We start from the raw sequence: 24,644 nt of genomic DNA on the forward strand, positions 1-24,644 counted from the left end.
AATATAAATTCCTAAACGCCAAATAGGCAATATTCATAGTGAAAATATTAAGGTCATAGGGAGTAGATATACCCATGGTAATACGGCATTAAATATACATTACCTTATCCTATTGAAGCGTAGACAAGAAGGACCGTAAGTCCTTCTCATCTCAGATGTGTCAAGCAGCTACAAAAATGAAATTACTAGATAAATGGATAGGAAGCGCCCTCTATCGTGTTGAAAGCAGAACCAAATCCAGTTCTCAGTGGTAGAAGAGGAAAGAAATTAATTCCTACTGTAGCAACACATATAGGTACGACTTTTTCAATGAATGTAAGCTATATATATGGCGTGTTACTACAGCAGTACCTACTATGTACATGTATATACATAGGCTATGTAGAAACCATTACTCGTAACAGTGTATATATACGTGTGTGTATATATACACTGTTACTTAGTTACTTAGTACCTCTATATAAAGAATAAAATTATTATATACTGTATATATATATATAATTTGTATTATGAAATGTAATTTTTATAATTATATTATTGTAATAACTATCATATAACATATATATTTTTTATTAATATATATTTTAATATTATATATATATGCATGAGTATATATATATATATATATACTCATGTATATATGTATATATATATATATATATACACATATATATATATATATATATATATATATATATATATATACACTGTGTGTGTATATATGTGTATATATATATATATATTAATAGTTATATTAGTGATAAAAGGAAAGCAAGAAATAAAGAAAAGCAAGAAAGTTAAAAGACAATAACTAATATTTATGGGTTAATGCAGTTGCAAGCAATCATGCAATACACCCACAATGTCTATAGAATATCATTAGAAAAAGTAAATCAATCCAATAATAAGAATACCATCAAGGACTTAAGAAAACGCAAAAAAAAAAAAAAAAAAAAAAAATTATTATTATCGCTTTTTACCGACAATCTAGATGACTTCAACTGGGGCCAACCACCCAGAATGAAGGCAAAAAACGACAAGAAGTTCTCTGTTTCTGTGATGATCAATATATGCTAAGTAATTTAAATCTAAACCAAATATAAACCAGTATAGGCCGAATATAAATCGAATATAAATAAATCGAATGAAGATAATTAATTAAGAAAAATTTTGAAATATTAGAATCAAAGGTAAGAAATATAAGTAAAATATAAATGTAAGCATATATTAATCATCGTTGACCCGACAGAGAACGTAATTTAAGGATTAAAACAAGATTAAATATATAATACATACTACATTTGACCGTATCTAGGACATAATGTAATAGTCGTCAAAATAATATGTGTTGCCCCCTATGTGATGGATACGGTAAAAATAAATAAATAATTAAATTAAATTAACGCAAAGAGAAACATGCAGATAGTAAGAAGAAAAACTAAAGGAGTAGGAAAAATAGAACCTGAACTCCACAAAGGCGAAAAATAGTGGTATAGATAAAAAATAGTTTCTCCTACGTCCTCGGATTGCCCTAATAATTTCGGAGAAATAAAAATAAAGAGTGTAGGACAGCTTAAAGGCATTACAAGATATAAGTTGTGGCTCGGGTATGCCCGGGATCGCAAACCCGTTCCTATAGTAGGACCCTGAGCTGAATTTGCATGTTATCTCAGCGTGAATTTAAGTAAATTTAAATGAATTTAACTATATGTATTAAAAAAAAAAAAAAAAAAAAAAATGATACACTGTAATTTGCAAGCCGGTGGGTACAAGTTTTCTACGCCGTAAGACACCAAGAATGCAAAGTGTATCCTATTTACATATATACATGGCACTAAATATAACGATTTTATTGAAAATTATATTGAAACGATAGGTTCAGAAAACAAATTTTTGAAATTAATTATGCTAATTGCTTTCCTGAAGTGATATTTCAGGTAAGCGATAGGGAAATTATTATTAATCAACTTGCCGTACAACGCTGTTAAGCCTGTTGAACAATTTTTATTACTATTGCAGATATAAGCAATCCTTAAACATTGCGATAAAATTATATTAGCATGCACTGATTTTGATACATTTGATTTCCAGTTTGTAAGGCTGACTACGTTAAAATTAAATGCATCTCTTTTATTATATACGTTTACGTCTATTTTATTATTATGTAATATTTCTATATGAAGATCCAAGTAATTTGCTATAGTATCGGAACTATTAGTTTTTTCCAACACAAGCTCCCCTGGATATAATCCACTGTAATCCTGGACAAAATGTGGACAATTAAAAACACATATATCATCTACGTATCTGTATATAAGTAGGTTATCTTGAAATTCTCTTTCTGTATAATACAGATAAAGGTTTGCGATTATGCTTGATGCTGGACTTCCCATAGGGGTGCCAGTCACTTGTAAGTATAACGAAGTTCCGTCATATACATAATTATTAAAGATGCATAATTTTATTAGAGAATCCCAATAGGTTAAGTCAACCTTTATAGCATTTTTATTTTCTAAATATAGTTTCTGGAGGACGACTTTTAAATTATCAAGATTAATACTCGTAAATAGACTGTTAAAGTCAAATGTTTGTATTTGATGAATATTGTTATTTTTTATAGCATTTATAATGGGTAAGTTATTATTTATTATAATAGTTTTATTTAAGTTATTTAATATAATTTTAAGTAACTTTTCTAACGTTTTTCCGGGAAATTTAGCATAACTATCTCTACATGATGTTATGAATCTAAAAGCAATGGGTGATTTATGAAATTTGGGTATGCAATATATAAATGGATATTTTAGGTTATTATACTTTAACTTTAATTTTTTATGCAATGCAATTAATTTTTTGATTATTTTATATTAAAAGAATATAATTACATATAAACAGATGTTATCTGTTTATATGTACGGCTAGACTGTAGTTCATTTTTTATAATATCTATATAATATGATTTACATATGATTGCATAATTGCAAGCAGCTTTGTCAACGGGAGTTATTATAAAATGTTCATGTATATCTTTGAGCTGCCTATTTATTAATTTGGTATTATATAGATTATCCTGTACGAATTTCAATTGATTATATTTATTAGATATGATATTAAGCATTGTAAATAACCACATGTGATAAGCTTCAACCGGTATATTATGTTTGTATGCTGATCTTATGCAGTATTTTAGTAAATCTAGATATAACAATTTTTTAAAATTAGATTTATTAATAGGTGGATTAGGTCGAAATTTAAAACCCAGTGATAAAATATCTCTAAGTTCGGGATATGGGATTATATCTAAATTGCCGGTTATAATGTGATTATGGTTAGGATCCACGTATCTATGAAATGAAGGTTTGTGACAAACACATGTATCCTGTCCGATGTTAATATTGTGAAGGTTTGTAGCTATTGTTTTATAGTTACACGCTTTAAGACCAAATGGTTTAGAATATCTAAATCTGATATTAATATGTAAGTTATTAATAGGCAGCAAGTCATTACGTAAATTAATAGTTTTATGTATATCTAAATCATCCATCATTTTATTTTGAAAGTATAAGATGAGGACAGAGTTTTCAGGCTGCTTGCTAACATTCAAAATATTAATTCTGAATTTAAAAATATCCAATATAATGTGCATAAGGTGGGAGGATGCAAAGACGTAATCATTGGTTTTTCTATATAGTGCTTTGAGTACACTAAGTTTAATACTGAAAAGTGTGTTGTGAATTTTACTAATATTTATAGGATCCGTATCCCACATTTTAAATAAATCTATAAAGTCTCCTAGATGTTCTCGGTTGCTTTTATACGTGTTGGATTTACTATATTTCCTATTGCGATTATCTTTAAGAAGTTTGGCAATTTGAAACATATTATAAACACAAATATCTTTTAAATTATTCGTCATATATTTTTGATTAAATTTATTATTTAGACCGTATGGATATAGTGTTTTATATTGTAACATGCTAATTTCTTCTTGCAATAATCTTTCATTTGCGTTGTTAATTACGTTAAGTATTGAAATGAAAATATTACCAAAAGTATGTTTTTGGAAATGTCTGAATTCAATATCATGTTCCAGATTACCTGTTTTCTTACTGGATTTGTTATTATAAGTTTTAATATCGGAACGATGAAGGTTCATTCTGATATTTAGTTTATTGCTAGTTTGACCAATATATTTAACATTGCATGTACGACAAGTGATCATATATATAACATTATTCATTTTACAGAATATATGTGAATTCGTATTCATTGTAGCATGATTTGGATGCATATAGGGGCAAGTAAGACATAATTTGTTATTACAAGGTTGAAATTTAAGAGATCGGATATTAGTGCCAGAAGCATTATATGCTAAACTGCTCTGTAAAGTGTGTGATATTTGTGTATGTGTAAATGTATTAACATGGTTAGGATTACTATCCAGGGCAACAATAGTATCCTCGGTCACTTTTATCCTACTCTGCCGATGTAGTATATTATTATTATTATTATATTTAAGTGACATAATAAGTGCAAAGTTAATATAAAATAAAATAAAAGCAAAGTTAATATAAGATAAAATATAAAATAAAATCAAGATGCGCAATCATAAATCCATGAAGGTAAAATTAAGAAAGATCAATCAATGCAGTTAAGAAAAAAGAAATATAATAGAAAAAGCAATCATAGGTAGTGTATACTTAACCTAAGCAAAGCTTTTGTATATATTAATAGTTATATTAGTGATAAAAGGAAAGCAAGAAATAAAGAAAAGCAAGAAAGTTAAAAGACAATAACTAATATTTATGGGTTAATGCAGTTGCAAGCAATCATGCAATACACCCCACAATGTCTATAGAATATCATTAGAAAAAGTAAATCAATCCAATAATAAGAATACCATCAAGGACTTAAGAAAACGCAAAAAAAAAAAAAAAAAAAAAAAAATTATTATTATCGCTTTTTACCGACAATCTAGATGACATCAACTGGGGCCAACCACCCAGAATGAAGGCAAAAAACGACAAGAAGTTCTCTGTTTCTGTGATGATCAATATATGCTAAGTAATTTAAATCTAAACCAAATATAAACCAGTATAGGCCGAATATATAAATCGAATATGGGTGGTTGGCCCCAGTTGAAGTCATCTAGATTGTCGGTAAAAAGCGATAATAATAATTTTTTTTTTTTTTTTTTTTTTTTGCGTTTTCTTAAGTCCTTGATGGTATTCTTATTATTGGATTGATTTACTTTTTCTAATGATATTCTATATATATATATATATATATACACACACATATATACACACACAGGAAGAGAATCGGATCTAACAGGCAGAAAATTGAGTAGGGGTGCTGCAAAATTAAATAAATTACTTAGGGGTGCCATTATTAAAAAAAGGTTGAAAACCACTGCATTAGAGTCATTAGGCCTATAATGCACACCTACTCTCATTTTCTCTTTCCCTGTGCTTATGTCAACACCAAACTAACTCAACATTGCACTGTCCATCTATGTCAACTGGATTCACTTCCTTAGATTTTGTGTTTCTTAACTAAACTAACAGCATAATCCCTCCTCCCTTCCTGTCCTGTCTATCCTTTCTGTACACATTGTACTCCCCAAATTACAATTCTGCACTGCTTATATCTGCGTGACACAACATCTCTAATATTCCAATATTATCCGCCTTTGATGTCTTGACCAGCACTTCAATTTCATCAAATTTATTAACTATACTTCTAGCATCGGTGTACATGCAAGTATACATGCACTTGTTCCTACTCTTAGTTACCCTAACACAGGCCATGTATTTACTTGTTACATAATGACTCCCGGCAGTCCTGGAAATCCCCAGAATCCTTGCTTTCCACACTGCTGCTCATTCTAATAGAAGAAGTGCAAGAATCACTTTTGCCTCTGCTGAGACCACTGTTAATCTTTTAGTCTGTGAATCACCCTCCCCACAAGCTAGCAGCTTTCTGACCCACCTAACATTGCAACAATAGACCAGCAAATATTCGTGCACCTTTATATTTAAGCGTACCCTATCCCTGTAGAAACAGTCTCTCCTATTAACAAGCACAGACCACACTGAAGAAAATTCTACCCCATGAGCCTTGCACAATCTCTCCAGGGCCGAATTGATTGACAAAGTTCTCATCATATACTCCCTCCTATTGTGTCTGGGCAGAATTGCAGACACTTTCAAATTTAACCCTAACTTGCAACAGTTTTTCATCATTGACCTGTACTTGTTAAGTAAATCTGCAGATCTCTTACTCTTAATGTCATTAATGCCAATGTGTACAACAATATCATCTTTTGTGCCCTTAAGAGATATCTGCTCTACGGCATAAACTTTTCCTCTCTAACAAAAGAGTCACAATAACTAATTCCTGTGGGACCAGCGCATTCTGTCTTGGAGATTGCTGCTGTGTTGCCTGATACACAGGAGTGAGCTCTGGCATTGGGCAGCTGAGAGCTTGATGGGCCCCTCATATTATTTTCTTTCTTGGCACTCTAGGCACCTAGCGCACACACACACACACACACACACACACACACACACCCTTCTTGGTTAGATCAAGTCTTGTTCCAGACAGTCTGCAAACATTTCACATTTCGCATATTTTTTGAGACTGTGATGCGTTTAGAATCCTCCCCCTTTGTTTCTCCCCAGAGCCACAGCACTCCTGCTAATCTGTGCATGTTGCTTCACAGCTCTAGCCTGGATCATGATTTACATTTAAATACAATTTAATTAACAATGAAATTTAATAAGATTAATAAATTTTATTGATTAATTGATAATTGTACACCAAGCTAACAGATTCCTAATACAGTGGTATGTATTACACTATTTAGTTTTACGTTATACCTTACGCTATCAGTTTGAGATATACATTACACTATTTCGTATTAATCTAATATACTACAATAATGGCGGAAAGTTCAACAATATTAGTGCCAACACCAGTACGAGCGGTGAGTCATAACTTACAAAAATCACTATTTCAATTTAAAAAATAAGCTAACAAATGCTACTAAGCCTATTTAATATCTTTGTAGAACACAATGTAATATGTTAATTAATGAAGAATATGGTAAAAATATCAAATCCACTTTTCGTTTTCAGCAGCCGAAAATCCACTGTCTGTTCACCTCCATGATCCCAGCACTCAATTGCATCCCAGTTTAATGAAATCAAAATTCAATTTGCAAACATGATCACAATAACCGGCACTTACTGCAATTATTTTATGGCACCAGCTTAAAAAAATAATAATAAATGCTGGCTCATTTGGATTATTAATGTTCATAATTATTGGCATTCAGATTTTCGACGCTCTACTGTAAATCTTGCATCAGTATGTTATGATCACTGCCATCAAGTGGTTCCTTTATCTGCAGATTCTTAGTTTGTCTCTTTATGGATAGAGACTGGATAGTTACCTACACGTTTATTATTTATTTTATTTATATTTTTTATTATTTTACTCTTTTTTTTTCTTCTTCTTCTTTCCTTTTTTATTATTTTACTCTTTTTTTCTTCTTTCCTTTTTTATTATTATTTTATTCCTTTTTTTTTGGCTGGTGCAGCATAAGCTTTAGGCTTCCTTGTACCATATGGCCATTACTAATAGTAATGCTAATACTATATTTGTCTCTGACCACTGAAAAAACACTGAGGAAAACTTTTCAAATTGTTATTCTTATATACATGTGCAAAAACCTTACATATATGTTTATCATCATGAAAAGATAATGATAAACAATTGTGTATTATGTTACAATATGTAATTAATGTGTTCAAGGTGTTTATCATCTTAAAGGCAGTTTAATACCAAATGTTTTTCTTTTTTTTTTCAACCTGTTTAAATGTTGCTTATGAAAAACTTGTAACTTAGGCTCCTTTTGCAAGAAGTTCCTTTCTGCAAGTTCACTTCTAGGTACAATTAAATTTTCACATTTTGTTTTATTTCATTCTTCAAAACATCAAGGACAGACAAAGTATTTTCCTGTTTACTGTGAAGTACGTTTCAACACCCATTCATAATAATACGTAGAGGGAGCAGACATTTATTAAACTGTAGTATGTTTATGGAAAAAAATTACAATCATTCTGCATAATCATCAAAAGTTGTACATGCACTTACCAGTGTCACATATGCAACACTGGCTCACCCTATGCTTCTTTTCTTCCCCAATGATAAAGTGGTTTAGCCCAGTTGTTATGGGATCTTTCTGTCAAGAATGGACTGCAGTATTCTTTGCCCTATTTCTAACTTTCTGCAACTCCAACATGTGAAATTTTATTAACTTTTAATTATCTTTTTAATGTATATAAAATACAAATATATTAAAAATCACATTGAATTATATACCTGAAAACTCTCTCTCTTCATTCAAAACATTTAGCCAACAAAAGTCCAAAGTGTCAAGATCATAACGACATTTTCTTCCTGCTTTATTAGATACATTAGAGAGAACGTGGATATCACTAGAGTAGAAGCTGTCATCTGAAGAATGGATGTACTTCTTGGGACTATAAAATAATAAAATAATACAACAACAACAAACAACTAAATAAATGACTTTGTTATTATGAAAAACAACAATTTTATATGTTATGAAAGTATTGAAATCCCACGATCCAAAATTCCTATATAATTCCTAACTAATTTTCCAATCAGCTACTTTTTTGTTTTATTTAAGACAATAAAAAGTACATAACAACTTAATACCTGTTGTATTAAGAGATCTATCAAATGAAAGCATTGCAAATATTCTTTCTGATGTGCTATGATTAAGATAAATATCATATGGGTGCCCAAAACCATTCAAATAAACCTTTCAAACTATTCAGGTAATGGTCTAAATTCAAATAAAGACAAATCATATAAAAGACAATGTTAACATTGCATACAAAGTGACCCAGATTCCTTAGATAAAGACATTACAATACACAGGCCATTTATCTGCTATTCAATCTCACTGGTCCTTGAGGTTGTCACAGACATTCTCTCAGATAGGCCAGACAAGCTGTACTTGCTACTTGGGAGTCTAAAACACTGATGGAACTGATATTCGAGTGACACTCAAGTCAAGTGGACCCAATTTCGGCGAAGTCCGGACGGTTAGTGGCAGCTAAATCCTCTGCTTGCACCTTCACGATCGTGGGAACTTTAGTAATCCTGGGTATAACCTCCATACACAAGTATATGGTGGGTGACCACCCAGGTGTGAACCAACGTAAGCAGGGGTCGAGGTGTGGCACCCACACCACATGGAGGAATGCCACCCCTCTATGTTACCAGGCAGTACTAGGTGGTAGATGACTCATCAACCGGTGCAATACCACCACTTTGCTTACTGGAGGCTTGAAGTGGTGGAACCCATGTTTAGTCTCTAGAGCTAAGTTCTGGTCAACCCTTCCCTATCTCTTCCATCATGCAGTATGATTGATGACTTTTGAGGTTATGATGAACATTGTGGCGAGATCCAATATTCCTTACATTTCGAGGGTACAGCTCTAAAATGGTGTTCGCAGACCTACCGCTAGTTAGTACACCGGACCGAACCTATTGGTAACTCTCTAGAAGGCTTCCGAATCAGTTAGTGTATAATCTTGCTACCTGCCAGATAGTGACTGGAGGGAGTACGAGTAGTGTGTATGCGGGGAGCATTGTCGAGGCCACGTTATGTCAAGGATCTGGCTATATTCTTACCATGTGTACGCCATATCCTAAAATTTCATTACTTCATACAGCATGTCCCACCCACTTTTTCTTACTATTCAATACACCATGACTTGTCAAACTAATAGAACAAGCTTATCTGCGAAAAGATCTAAACCTCCCGAGCACTTCCTAATTCATTTCACAAATATATGTGGTCTCAATTCTAATCTCAACAATGTCCATTTCCACTTGCAGTCTGCCAAACCCCATGTACTTTTTCTGACAGAATCTCAGTTATCGGTTGATTCAACTATTGCTCATCTCGGATGCCCAAATTATTTGCTGTATGATTCCTTTCGCCTCAAAGCTGGTACCGTTCTGATATTCCCTGTCAGAGTGGCAATTTGGAATCTACTCTCTTTGATCTTCTCTGGCTTAAAATCTCTCTACCTCATTGTGTCAAATTCATCTGTTGTCTCTAGCGTTCTCCCAACTCCACTAATCACTTGGAGCTCTTTGACTTCCTCTCTTTGCAACTTGACTTTCTCCAGTCCAACTTTCCTAACAGTGAGGTAATTTTCCTCGGTGATTTTAATGTTCACAACTCCAGCTGGCTTCCGTTTTCTAGTCACACCGACCCAGCTGGTCGAGATGCTGAGGCTTTTGCAATTACTAATGACCTCGCACAGATTGTTCATTTACCTACAAGAATACAGGACAATCCTAATCATACAGCCAATACGCTTGATCTTTTTCTCACAAACAGCCCTTCTAAGTACATGGTCCAAGTGTGAAGTCCTTTAGGCACATCAGATCACAACTTGAAGATTGTCTCTTCTCCAATGGAACCTTTTTCTCATGGCTATTCCCAACCTCGTGTTGTTTGGCATTACAAGAATGCAAAATGGGATGACCTACAAGACTTCTTTTCTTCTTTTCCTTGGTCGTATTACTGTTTCGAAACTTCTGATGTCAACGTTTGCTCAGATCGTGTCAGTGAAATTATTCTTGCAGGAATGGAATGCTTTATCCCACACTCTACTTTAAAATCTCGTCCTTTATCTAAACCTTGGTTTTCCAATAAATGTGCTAAGACTGTTCAAGAAAAGAATGGTGCATATTGTAATTGGCTTGTTTCTAATTCTCCAGTTTCATTTTCTGCATACACCAAAGCTCGCAACAATTGTAAAGCAGTTATTAATCAATCCAAATTAGAGTTTGAACAGGCTAAGAGTAGAAAACTTGCTTCTTGCCCTAATGGTAGCCGAGCATTCTAGTCTCTTGCCAAAGCTATTGGCCGCAACTTTTGCCCATCTCTGCTCCCACCTCTGTCCAAACCAGATGGTTCTGTTGTCACTTCAGCAAAGGATAAAGCTGACCTGCTAGCATTCCATTTTTCTTCCAACTCATGTATTAATGATCTTGGTAAAACACCACCACCATTTACAACAAGCTCCATTCAATGCCCCCTATGATCTTCCGTCAAAAGGATGTCAGAAGGATTTTGACGAATCTTGATGCTAAGAAAGCTCCATGTCCTGATGGTATTTCTCCACTAGTTCTCAAAACCTGTGCTCCTGAACTTACTCCTATTCTTTGCCGCTTTTTTCACTTTCTTATTCCAAAGGTGTTTTTCCTTCTGCTTGGAAATTTGCTCATATCCAGCCAGTTCCTAAAAAGGGTGACAAATCCCTCCCATCCAATTATCGTCCCATTGCAATTACTTCTACTCTTTCTAAAGTAATGGAGAAATCAGTTAACTGCCAACTCTTAAACTACCTAGAAACCTTCCGTCTGATCAACAATCGCCAGTATGGATTCTGTCAGTGTCGATCCACTGGTGATGTTCAGGCTTATGTTATCCATTTATGGACTAATTCAATGGAACGGTTCGGTGAAACAAAAGTAGTTGCTCTTGACATCTCAAAGGCTTTCGATCGTGTTTGGCATAAAGGTCTTCTAAACAAGCTTCCATCTTATGGTTTGACAACTGTTTTTAGTAATTGGTTATCCAGTTTTCTCTCTGATCGCTCACTGATGTGATGGTAGATGGCTCTCTGTCTTCCAACTTCTCCACTAATGCCGGTGTCCCCCAAGGTTCAGTTCTTTCCCCCACTCTTTTTCTCTTGTATATTAATGACCTTCTTCCATTGACTGGAAATCGTATCCATAGTTTTGCTGAAGATAGCACATTGCATTCCACTTTCCATTTTGAGAAACCTTGTCCTGCTCAATCAGCTTCAACTTCTCGAAAATCTGCTACCAATCCATTAAATGCCGATCTTCAGGTAATTCTCCAGTGGGGCAAAGACAACTTAGTTGATTTCAACCCTTCTAAAACTCAGTCTTGTCTTATATCTCGCAAAAAGGATTCTTCTTCTGCTCCTATGCTTATCTTTAGTGACACTCCGATTTCTAGGCAAAATGATATATCTCTTTTTGGGGATTACCCAGACTTCTAATCTCTCTTGGCACAGCACATTACAAATATTGCTTCCTCTGCATCTAATAAACTTGGTTTTCTCTTTTGCTCTCGGCGTTACTTTTCTTCCAAACAGCTGCTCACTCTGTATAAATTGCAAATCCGCCCTGTCATGGAATATTGTTCCCACATCTGAGGTGGTGCCCCAAAACCTCTCTCAGGCTTCTTGATTCCATTCAGAAGAGGGCAGTTAGGTTAATTAATGATTCATCTTTAACAAAGTCTCTCCACTCACTGTCTCATAGACGTACTGTTTCTGCTGCATGTCTCTTCTACAGATACTTCCATGGGCAGTGTTCTTCTGAATTGGCTTCTATAATTCCCGCTCTCTCTTTCAAAACAGTCTGAACACGTGCTGCCACCTTCCATTTACTGTCCAACTCCAAACGCACAGAACCAACTTTTAATCTTCCTCGTTCATTCATTCAATTGCCGTTTTCTGGAACAACCTTCCTTCATATGTATTTCCCTAAAATTACAGTCTACAGAAGTTCAAGTCCAATGTCAACAAATATCTTCTTTCGCCTTCTCAACCTCCAACCCAAGCACGGTACTAAGTTCTATAGGTTCTAATACCTCTCGTGTTTGGGGTTTACATTAAAAAAAAAAAAAAAATCTCATCCAAAAGTTTAAATATGAAATTCCACAATACACATCTAAAATTCCTAAAAGAGCAGTTTATAATTATTACTGGGAAACTCTACACTAAACAATATAAAACACTGTTAACAGGGATTGCTTTTGACCTTTTAGAGAACTGCAATTTATGGTGAACTTGAATCTTTTTGAATACTAATTTCTTCAAATTTAGTAATCTTCTTACATAAAAGACATTTTTTGTTTAATAATTATATATCACTAACCATATTTTCTTACTTAAAATCCTCACTAATAATATTTTTTCTTTGAGGAGCAATTTACAATTTATCATAAAAATGTGGTTTGTTTAGCAATAAAGTTATCTTATAATATCATATCTAAGATATGACATTTCATGTTATAATAGAAATGCCAGCAGTTTTCCAGAATGAACTAAAAGAATAAAACATATTTCAATTGTCGTTCAGACCATTTTCTGCCAAGTCAGTAATAACAAACACTTTTCTTCTCCAATGCATAACAATGTAATACATTAGAGAAAAACAATTTAAATATGTTTTATACTTTTCACATATTTATTTTCATATGTATTTCTATATACATTTATATTTAGTCGCATGTTTTAAAAGTATGTTTTTAAACATTAAACAAACTTTTTCTATTAGTCTTTGAATATAACAACATATAACTTATTCACATGTTTAATCTTCTAGCAAACTTCTTAATCCATTTTTAATGACCTTAAAAATGGATTAAGAAGACAGCTAGGTCTGATGCCTTACAACAGTAAGGCACCAAAACCTTGCTGTGCAAGACTTGATGCTACGTAAGGTCATTAAAAATGGATTAAGATTGCTAGTCTTTAAATAACTGAATCATTTTCAGAGACATTTTTGAAATTGTGTGGGGGTGACAAGTGCAAATGATTGGCTAAAACTTTCCTCCAAAAACATATCCTAATAGACATCAAAAATTACACACATGGGATGCACTACATAATATCTGATAAATTTGTGGGCATTTAAGATTGTTCAAATTCACTCAAATATCATATTGCAAGTATTTGTGTTAGCATTAGTAGAGGCATATGATGCAAGAAAGTAAGCCTATACAGCACCCACCCAAAAAAAAAAAAAACAAAAAAACCTTCTCATTTCACCCATCCATTCATTCCAAATGCTTGCCTAGTTCTTGAATTTATTTAAGCTATCAACTTCCACAACGACAGATGGAAGTTTGTTCCACCAATTAACTACCGCTGGCTAAAGGCAAATTTCCATACATCTATTCGACAACTGTCTTTCCTCAATTTCAGTTTATGCCCCCTTCAAGTTTGTAATCTGAGCAAGAGGAAGAATCCTATCAGCATTGAGCCAGCTCAATCCATTCAAGGCTTTATACAATTCAATCAGATCACCTCGCATGTGCCTAGTTTCGAGAGCTGCAATTTGCAGAACTTAAACCTTTCTTCGTAAGAGCACCCCTCCATTTTCCTCACCAGTCTTGTTGCCCTTCTCTGTACTCATTCTAGCAATTCTACATCCTTCCTAAAATGAAGCTTCCAGATCTGTATGCAGTACTCAATGTGTGGCCTGACCTTATTGCCTTATACAAGTGAATAATAATCATCTCCTTAACCATGCCCGCAAAATTCCCGTATATCATTGACAAAACCACATGACCTATTCTAGCACCCTGTCTGCACTGCTCAGAAAACTTCATATCTGACTGCACAATTACCCCCACGTCCCTTTCATTCTCCACTACCCTGAGTGTAACACCATCCAATTGCTATGTTATTCTGGGGTTACTGCTACCCATACTTTGCATTTGTCAATGTTGAACTTCAGTTGCCACTTCTCAGCCCATCTGTCCAGCTTTTCCAGATTCCGTTGAAGCAGCATACTGTCATTACTGTTATTAACAACCCTATCAACCTTTGTACCATCTGCAAATTTTGACATTAAGCTTGATATACCTTCATCAATATCATTGAATAATATACAAAACAACAATGGGCCCAACACTGAACCCTGGGGAACACCACTAATAACATTAGTCTACAAAGAGCTGTGTCCATTTATTACCACTCTCTGCTCCTCCCACTTAAAATTCCTTTTATCCATTGTAGCAACTTGCCCTTAAGGCAATATTGCTCCAATTTGTACAGTAGTCTTTCATGTGCAACAGTATCAAAAGTTTCCTGAAATCCAAGTATATGATATCAAAATTATTTTTTGCATCCAACTCCTTTGTAAAGCATGTCATAGTATCCAATAAAACTGGTCACACAAGAGCTCCCTTTAACAAACCCATGCTGTTTTTGAACTTTTACTGCATCCATTTGTTGGATCACCTAGTCTTGTCTAGGTGATCCAACATCACTTTTTTAACAAGTGACTCCATTATTTTCCCTTGAACAGAAGTCAAAATAACAGGTCTGTAATTATCGTGTCACACTATGATCCCCCTTTGTGAATTGGAGATACATTTGCACATCTCCAGTCCATGGAGACTTCCCCTGAGTCCAAGGATGCTCTCATAATTATGGAAAAGGGTTTACTTACTTCTTTTGCCACCTTCTTTAATATAACTGGATAGATCCCATCCACTCCAGGTGTCTTTCTTATGTTTAACTTCAATAATTTCTCCTCCACTTTGCTCTCAATTATTGCAAAATCATTTAATGCACTCTTAGCATTTGATAAACATCAGGCCCTCTCCTCCTTGAATAAATCCTCATGCTGAATGTAGATGCAAAATACTCATTTAGTTTGGCAGCTATCTGAGTATGATCATCTACAGTCAAACCACTGATAACAAATGGACCGATCCAATTCATTTCCCTTCCTTTTATAGTTTATTAGCAAAGGCACATGATGCAAGAAAGCAAGCTTATATAGCATCAGCCCAAAAAAAAAAAAAAAAAAACACCCTTATTTCACCCATCCACTTGCTCCAAATGTTTGTCAAGTTCTGCCTTGAATCTATTTAAGCTATCAACTTCTACAATGACAGATGGAAGTATGTTCCAGCAATCAACCACCAACTGGCTAAAGGCACGTCTATCCTACATCTGTCTTTCCTCAATTTGAATTTATGCTCTCTCAGGTGATAATTCTGAGTAAGAAGAAGAATCCCATCCGCATTGAGCATGATCAAACCATTCAAGGCCTCATACACCTCAATAAGATCACCTCGCAGGTGCCTAGTCTCCAGACACTGTATTTTGCAAAACTTAAGCCTTCCTTCGTAAGAGCAACCCTTTGTTCCATTCACTAATCTTGTTGCCCTTCTCTGTACTCGTTCCAACAGCTCTACATCCTTCTTAAACTGAGGCCTCCAGACCTGTATACAGTACTCAAGATGTGGCCTGACCATTGCCTTATACAAAGGGATAATCACCTCCTTATCCCTGGTAGAAAAATTCCTGCATATCATTGACAAAACACCATGAGCTATTCTTGCAGACCGTCTGCACTGCTCAGAAAACTTCACATCTGCATGCACAATTACCCCCAGGTTTTTTTCATTCTCTACTACTGTCAGTGTGATACCACAGAGTTGATAGGTTACTCTGCTTCCCATATGTAGTACTTTACATTTGTCAATGTTAAACTTCATTTGCCACCTCTCAGCCCATCTACTCAACTCTTCTAGATCCTGTTGCAGCAGTGTACGTACTGTCATTTGTGTCATTAACAACCCTGTCAACCTTCGTATCTGCAAAGTTGGACATTAAGCCTGATATACCATCATCAATATCATTTAAAAATACAGAAAACAACAATGGACCCAACACTCAACCCTGAGGGACTCCACTAATAACATTAATCCACAAAGAGCAGTGTCCATTGATTACCACTCTCTGTCTTCTCCCAGTCAACCATCCCTTTATCCATAGAAGCAATTTGCCTCCAATGCCACACTGCACCAATTTATGCAGCAGTCTTCCATGTGCAACAGTATCCAAGGATTTTCTAAGATCCAAATATATTATCAAAGTTATTCTTTGCATCCAGTTCCTTTGTGACTACATCATAATATCCAATCAAATTAGTCAGACAAGACTTCCCCTTAACAAACTCATGCTGTGTCCGAGCTATAACTGAAGTCTTGTCTAGATGATCCTGCAATGCTTCTTTAACAAGTGCCTCCATTAATTTCCCTGGAACAGAAGTTAAACTAACAGGTCTGTAATTACCTGTCTCCCCCTTTGATCCTCCTTTGTGGATTGGGGTCACATTTGCACATCTTCAGTCCATGGGTAACTCCCCCTGAGTGCAGGGAAGCTCTTATAATTATGGCTAAGGGTTTGCTTACTTTCTTTGCCACCTCCTTTAATATAACAGGATAGATTCCATCCACCCCAGGTCCCTTTCTTGTGTTTATCTTCAACAATTTCTCCTCCACTTTACTCTCAGTTAATACAATATTATCTAGCTTACTGCCAGAGTTGATTACACCTCTGGCATTCCCCTCCCTGAATAACTCCTAATGTGTGAATGTTGATGCAAAATATTCATTCAGTTTGTCAACTACTAGAGCAGAATCATCAACAATCAAACCATCAATATCAAGTGGACCAATCCGATTCATTCCCTTCCTTCTAGAGTTTACATAAGTAAAGAACTCTTTGCTGTTTTTCTTTGCATCCTTTGCCAAATATTTCTCCATGGGTACCTCCTAATCTGCCTTCACCTGCCTAACCTCCTTTGTAACTTGGTTACAGACCAGCTTATATCTATCATAGGCTTCCACGTTACCCATTAATTTATATGCATCCCATGCATTTTTCTTCTTTGCCATATGTCTCATTAGTTCATATGACATCCATTTAGGCCTAAACCTTGAACAACATTTCTTAGTTTGTATGAAAAGCCTAGTAGCTTCCAAGATAAATTCTTTGAATGCTTACCATTTTGAATTTGCTGTTGGTAATATCATCAGTTGGTCCCACCGTATAGAATTTAAATACTGTCTCAGACCACCGTAGTCACCTTTACGAAAGCAAAAACCTTTCCCTTTACCCTTGATGGTAGTTACCTCTTTGAGTAAATCCCAATTCAGCACACTGTGATCACTGCCACCTAGTTGTTCCTTTATCTGCAGATTCTTGATGCACGAAGAATCCCTACTGATAATCAGATCAAGAGTATTACTCCCTCTAGTTGCCTCCCAAACATGCTGCTGTAGAAAACAATCATCCAATAAATCCACAAAAGCCTTGCTAGTGTGTGAGTGACCAAATCACAAATTCCAGTCAATATCCGGGTAATTAAAATCCCCTATCATAAGACACTCTAATTTACTGGCCACTATTACTCTGCACAATTACTCATTATACTCATCAGTTTCATTAGGCCTATAACACACACCCACTCTCATTTTTCCTTTCCCAGTGCTTATGTCACACCATACAAATTCAACATTGCATTGTCCACCCACATCAATTGGATGCACTTCCTTAGATTTTATGTGTTTCTTAACTAACAGCATAACCCCTCCTCTCTTCCTGTCCTGTCTATCCTTTCTCTACACATTGTACTCCCCAAATTCCAGTTCTGCACTGCTTATGACACCATGTCTCTGATATCCCAACAATATCTGCCTTTGAGGTCTTGACTAGCACTTCAAGCTCACTGAATTTATTAACTATGCTCCTAACATTGGTGTACATGCAAGTAAACATGCACCTGTTTCTTCTCTTAGTTACCCTAACACATCCCATGTATTTACTTGTTCCACTATGACTCCCAGCAGTCCTGGAAATTACCATTGCCTTGCTTTCCAGGCTGCTGCTAAATTGCATTTCAATAGAAGTAATGCAAGAATCACTTTTACCTCTGCCAGCGGCTACTGTTAATCTATTAGTACATGTATCCGCCCAAGCTAGCAGTTTTCCGACCCACCTAACTCTGCCTCGATAGCATCAGCTGTTGTTTTTGGTTTTTAGGAGCATTAGCAACTAAGGCCATATTGCTCCGGGATATGCGGTGGTCATTCCCTGACCTTTCCGCATCCTTCGTATTTGGTGGTGACGGGCTCGAACCCCGGTCTAATCAAGAAGCGTGTGCTACGCACTGCTGCTCCTTCCCACCTGGCTACGGAGGCACATAGCATCAGCAAATAAGAAAATATAAGTTATATAAGTAAAGAAATCTTTGCTGTTTTTTTCTGCATCCTTTGCCAAAGATTTCTCATAATCTGCCTTCACTTTCCTAACCTCCTTTGTGACTTTATTACAGACTAGCTTATATCTACCATAGGAGTCTGTGTCACCTGATAATTTGTGTGTCCCATGCATTTTTCTTCTATGCCACGAGTCTCATTAGTTCATCTGACATCCATTTGGGCCTAAACCTACAACAGTAGTTCTTAGTTGGAACAAAAAGCCTAGTAGCTTCCAAGATTACTTCCTTGAATGCTTCCCATTTTGAACGTGCTGTTGTTAACATCATCAGTTGGTCCCACTGTATAGAATTTAAAAAATCTCTGAGACCACTGTAGTCACCTTTACAAAAGCAAACACCCTTCCCTTTACCCCTGATGGTAGTTACATCTTTAAGTAAATTCCACATCACTACACTGTGATCACTGCCACCTAGTGGTTCCTTTATCTGTAAATTGTTAATGCATGAATAATCACTGCTGATAATCAGATCAAGAGTGTTACTCCCTCTGGTTGCCTCTCTAACATGCTGCTGTAGAAAACACTCATCCACTAAATCCACAAAAGCCTTGCTAGTGTGCATGTGACCAACCCACAAGTTCCATTCAATATCTGGGAAGTTAAAATCCCCCATTATAAGACAATGATTTACTGGCCCACACTATATCTCTGTATAATTGTACTCATTAGAATCATTAGGCCTATAACAAGCTCCTACCCTCATTTTTGCTTTCCCAGTGCATATGTTACACCACACGGAGTCAACATTGCACTGTCCATCTATGTCAACTGGATGCACTTCCTTATATTTTATGTGTTTCTTAACTAACAGCATAACCCCTCCTCCTTTCCTATCCTATCTATCCATTCTGTACCCATTATACTCCCCAAATTCCAATTCTGCATTCCTAATATCTGCATGACACCATGTCAATGATATCCCAACAATATCTGCCTTTGACGTCTTTACCAGCACTTCAAATTCATCAAATTTATTAACTATACTCCTAGCATTGGTGCAAATGCAAGTATACATGCACCAGTTCTTACTCTTAGTTACTCTAACACAGCCCATGTATTTATTTGTTTCATGACCTCCAGCGTTCCTGAAATCCTCAGCAACTTTCTTTCCAGGCTGCTGCTCATTCCAATAGAAGCAGTCATTTCCACCTCTGCCTGTGGCTACTGTTAATCTATTAGTCTGTGAATCCCCCCCCCGAGCTAGTAGTTTTTCGACCCACCTAACACTGCCTCGATGTTGATAGCAAACATTTTTAACATCTGTTATAAGCCCAGCCACATACCTGTATTTGACTGCAATAAGCTATCTTGTTTTATTTCAGTGTCTGCACATTCAAATTTAACTTAATTTCCACACAATCTGTTTGTCAGAGCATATTATAACCCTAGTCATTTTTGCACCATTAAAACCACACAAACTGACCCTTTTGGCACGTACCGTATTCTCCTAGAATTTAATTCTTTCGCCACATATATATATTTTTTTTTTTCACTCGGGTCAAAATTCATTATAGAATCTTGGAAAAATGGTTTCTACAGGTATGTAAATTCATTCTTGCCAATTCAAACAATTATAAATTATAAATTTGTACCATTTCAAATGTAACTATTGTTTTATTTTTTAATAAGAACATATATATGAGAAATGGTTCTTTTTTTCACAATAAGTCTTAGACATTAATGGCAATTCTAAAAATCTGCATAAAATAATAAAATTAATCATGTTGATAATTTAAAAATATGGGAAAATTAATATTTTTTCAGATTACCAAGCTTTTTATGCAGAGTACAACAAGAAGGGGCCCATAACAATTTCAAAGTTATGGGCTATATGTAGGCTGCCGATTAGAATTCAAAGAAAATGATACCTGAAAAGATTAGAATTCAGAGCATCCCCCATCATCCAATATTTTATACAAGAACATTATTTTATTTAATATATGTATAATATAGTTATTTCAATTCAAAATCTAACAAACCATAATAAAATGTATCCGTAATAATTTGCATTGCATTTTTTATTGAATATATGTTAATTCTTAATTAAAAAACGATATATGAAATACATAATATATAAAATTTTTAAATTATCATCAATATCATCTAATCTCAAAACTAATGGGTTTACTGGACTCTCAGTCTTCCATTTGCTAATAAATTATCAGGAATTAAAAATTCCAAAATACAGCATTATTTTTAGTTTTTATTGTTAAAAATTTACTATATCTTACAGGAACTTTTGTAATATTAATTTCTGTTATTGAGTTGGCTTCCAGAAGGAGATGAGGGGCTAAGATTTTTCTCAGTATCTTTTGGTTCCAATTCAACATTATTTCAGAATGAGTATACCTGATGCTTGAGGTCTCTTCTATACAAGTCTAATGTCTAAATTGTGGCCTGCAATTACATTACTGAAGAAGTGATCTCATCTTCTAGGGTACAAGTTAAATTGGAAAATGAAATTACAGGCCATGTACTGCACTCCTTTTTACTGCAAATTTATTTTAATTTATGCTTTCAGTTAATGATCCAAGCTAATTTCAATGTTTTGATTATCCATTTGCCACTGAAGAAAAGGATAAACAGAAGATTGGCTTTAGTTAAAACTATGTATCTATTCCTAAATTATTAAATTAAAGTATTAAATTAAAGTAAATTCCTATATTATTAAGCCAAGGATGAAGAGAGAGAGAGAGTGTGTGTGTGTGTGTGTGTGTGTGTGTGTGTGTGTGTGTGTGTGTGTGTGTGTGTGTGTGTGTGTGTGTGTGTGTGTGTGTGCACGCGCACACTACTTATTATTATTTTTTTTAAATCAACCTGTCAAATCCTTGTACAGACAAGAATTTGATAGGTTGTCAAATCCTTTTATCTATATAAAGGCAAGCTTTTCACAAAATCAAAAGGACAGATGTTTTCCATAAATTTTATTGTAAAAGTTGGTACATATAAATTATACAAGTATTTAATAAATTTTTGCTCAGATTAAATCAATATTTAATCAATAATATAATTATTGATTAATACTAAGAAAAATTAAATGCACAAGGCATAATACGCTACAAATTTGAAATTCACTACAGAACTATCAAATTTGTAGCGTATTATGCCTTGTGCATGAATAACATGCGCGCCATGTGTGCAGTTCACACATGGCGCGCATGTTATTCATAGTAATGAACTATATACGAGTGGCATCGATTTAATTGTATCTCATATTATATCTCATTGTGAAGATAGTCATAATATGAGATACAATTAAATCAATGCCACTCATACTACTGTTGTAGTTTACAACGAACAAAGTATTGTGAAATAACACTGATAATTCTGTAGTAATTATTGATTAAATAAATTCATTTAATCAACAATATAGGTCAATTCAATCATATTTAATCAATTTAATCAATATTACACTAATGATATATCTGAAAATAACAATATTAAATACTAATGAAACAAATCATTTATTAGGAATAACTTAATAACTTACAGCTTAAAACTTGAATTCTTATTTTTCTTTCTGAATATCCTGGGGGGAAAAAAAAGAAAAAAAAAACTTTGAAAAATAACATTAGGAAATAACAAAATTTCTACTATGTATGAGAATTAAAAATGAGACTATTACTTGTCTTTTATTACACCAAGGCAACTAATGCTATGATGGATCAACGTTCTGAAATCTTAAAAATCCAGTTTCCAGAGAAATACACCCTTCACCTGTAGCTGACTTAACTTTTTTGTGGATTTTCTTCATGGTGTAAAAAAATTCTATAATTTATTCATTATTTGATTTCAAAACTGCTTAAAAAACAAAATCTGTAGTCTGCCACCATTTTTACTGTATTGCTATAAGAACAATAATGCCTCCACTGTTATAGCATTGATTATAATATTGTTATTATAAACACAATTTAGTAGTCTTCTATATAGATCCGCAGGAGGGCAGTTAACATCAGAAGTGTTTTATTAAGTCCATAAGCTATAAAGTAATAACAATAAAAATGTGATTTCATAGTACATAATGTAACTCAAAATAGTAGTTTTTAAGTATAGCTGCCAAAATGTGGATATAGTATAGCATTATTATACTCATCTCACTTAGTTTCATGCAGTATTCTAAAATTACATTTAGACTAGAATCATGCCTCAGGCTAGAGTAGCGAAGCAAAAGGCTCAAAGCACTGCAACTGCTTTGGCTCAAGCGGTAGCTGCCAATAGCAGTTCTCATACAAATCAGAGTTTTATAATGTGTTCTATACAAAGTTCCATTCAGTTAGATATGATACAGCTAAATGGAGGGAGAGATATCTTTTGTATGTGTGTGAGCAGGTTAAACACAAATTTAGCATTCTGATAGGCTTATATGAGAGCATGAAGAACAAGGTTGATGTCCCTGAAGAAATAAAAGAGGGAGGCCTATCAAAGAACTCAGGTGCCCAGATCAATGCTAGGGCTCATGCTCAAGCAACAAGTCATCCTAAACTGCACAGATTTCTATGGTGCCACAGGAGGTAGCAGTTTTCAGTAACGCTACTATCAGGAAATATATTGTGTAAAATGGATAGGTGGAAGGGGAATGTTTGCCAGGGGCTAAAGGTGACAACACTGTTGAGCAGCTATCACCTTTTAAAGGCAAAAAAGATGATATTGTGGTACACACTGGTAGTAATGATATTAAGAGTAGGACATTTATGAATTATGTTTAACAAGCACAAAGCAGTGTTGTGATAAAGTCATATGCAAGGATTAAATTTGAAAGCATCTGCAAACCTGCTCAGAATAAGAGGAAGTACATGAAAAGAACCTTGTCAATCAATTCAGCCCTGGAGAGAAGTTTCTATAAGGATGGGATACAATAGAAGGGGTGCAAGAATATTTGCTGATGGTATCAAGGCAGTGCTAGAATTAGCATTAGTTGAGGCATATGATACAAGAAATTCACCCGTCCAGTCACTCCAATTGTTTGTCTAGTTCAACCTTAAATTTATTTAAGCTATCAACTTCCACAACAACAGATGGCAGTCTGTTCCAGCAGTAAACTAGGTGGGGTCAGACAATTGCTAGCCTAGAGAGGATATGCAAACTAACGGATTAACAGCAGCTGCAAACAGATGTGAAAGTGATTCTTGCACTGCTTCTAGTAGGACATATAGCATCCTGAAAAGCAAGCTGTTCTTTTTGTTATGGGGGTTTAATGGCGCATAAGCTACTATGGCTATAATGCACATATTCATTTATAATGAGAAAAGAGAAATGTTCGTAAAGCAAGTTGTTGGAGATTACAAGGCCCGTGGAGGTCTTCATTGTACAAGCGAATAGATTGTGTTAAGGATATCAAAAGGGAAAAACAGATGCAAATATACTTGTTGTACTCTAATGCTAAGAAGTAGCAAAAAAATTTGATGAAACGAATTTGAAGTACAGTCAGTGCTAGCATAACACGTTTACACTACACGAATTCGATCATACATGATCTATAAATAGGGGTACAATGTTGCAAATAACGCGAACCGAATTTGCTTATGCATGATTTGGCTTTATGTTTACAAGAAATGGCAGTCGAATGCGGTGGAATCACACCAGCTGAATTCAACACTTACTGCGTTGTTTACTCAGTTGCTACATGTGTGCTGCTTTGTTTGTGCATATCAAGTGTGCCTCCTTATTTTTGTTCTTTTTATACTG

The 24,644-nt window shown here is 34.7% G+C and overlaps 1 protein-coding gene across 3 annotated transcripts in view; it reads right to left on the reverse strand.

Annotated features, from left to right (window-relative positions):
- The window catches only part of LOC150078008 (PHD finger protein rhinoceros-like), a 268,851-nt gene that overhangs the window by 115,748 nt on the left and 128,459 nt on the right, over positions 1-24,644 (reverse strand). For all 3 annotated transcript variants that reach the window (XM_090385480.1, XM_090385481.1, XM_090385479.1), the window contains exons 7-8: positions 22,450-22,488; positions 8,389-8,549 (exon numbers count right to left, since the gene is read on the reverse strand). In XM_090385480.1, coding sequence (XP_090241606.1) covers positions 8,389-8,549; positions 22,450-22,488 — 200 coding nt within the window. The remainder of the gene's footprint in view (positions 1-8,388; positions 8,550-22,449; positions 22,489-24,644) is intronic.

The sequence above is a fragment of the Mastigoproctus giganteus genome, chromosome 11 (assembly GCF_048544385.1).
Source record: "Mastigoproctus giganteus isolate SK-2022 chromosome 11, ASM4854438v1, whole genome shotgun sequence".
Taxonomy (NCBI): Eukaryota; Metazoa; Arthropoda; class Arachnida; order Uropygi; family Thelyphonidae; genus Mastigoproctus; species Mastigoproctus giganteus.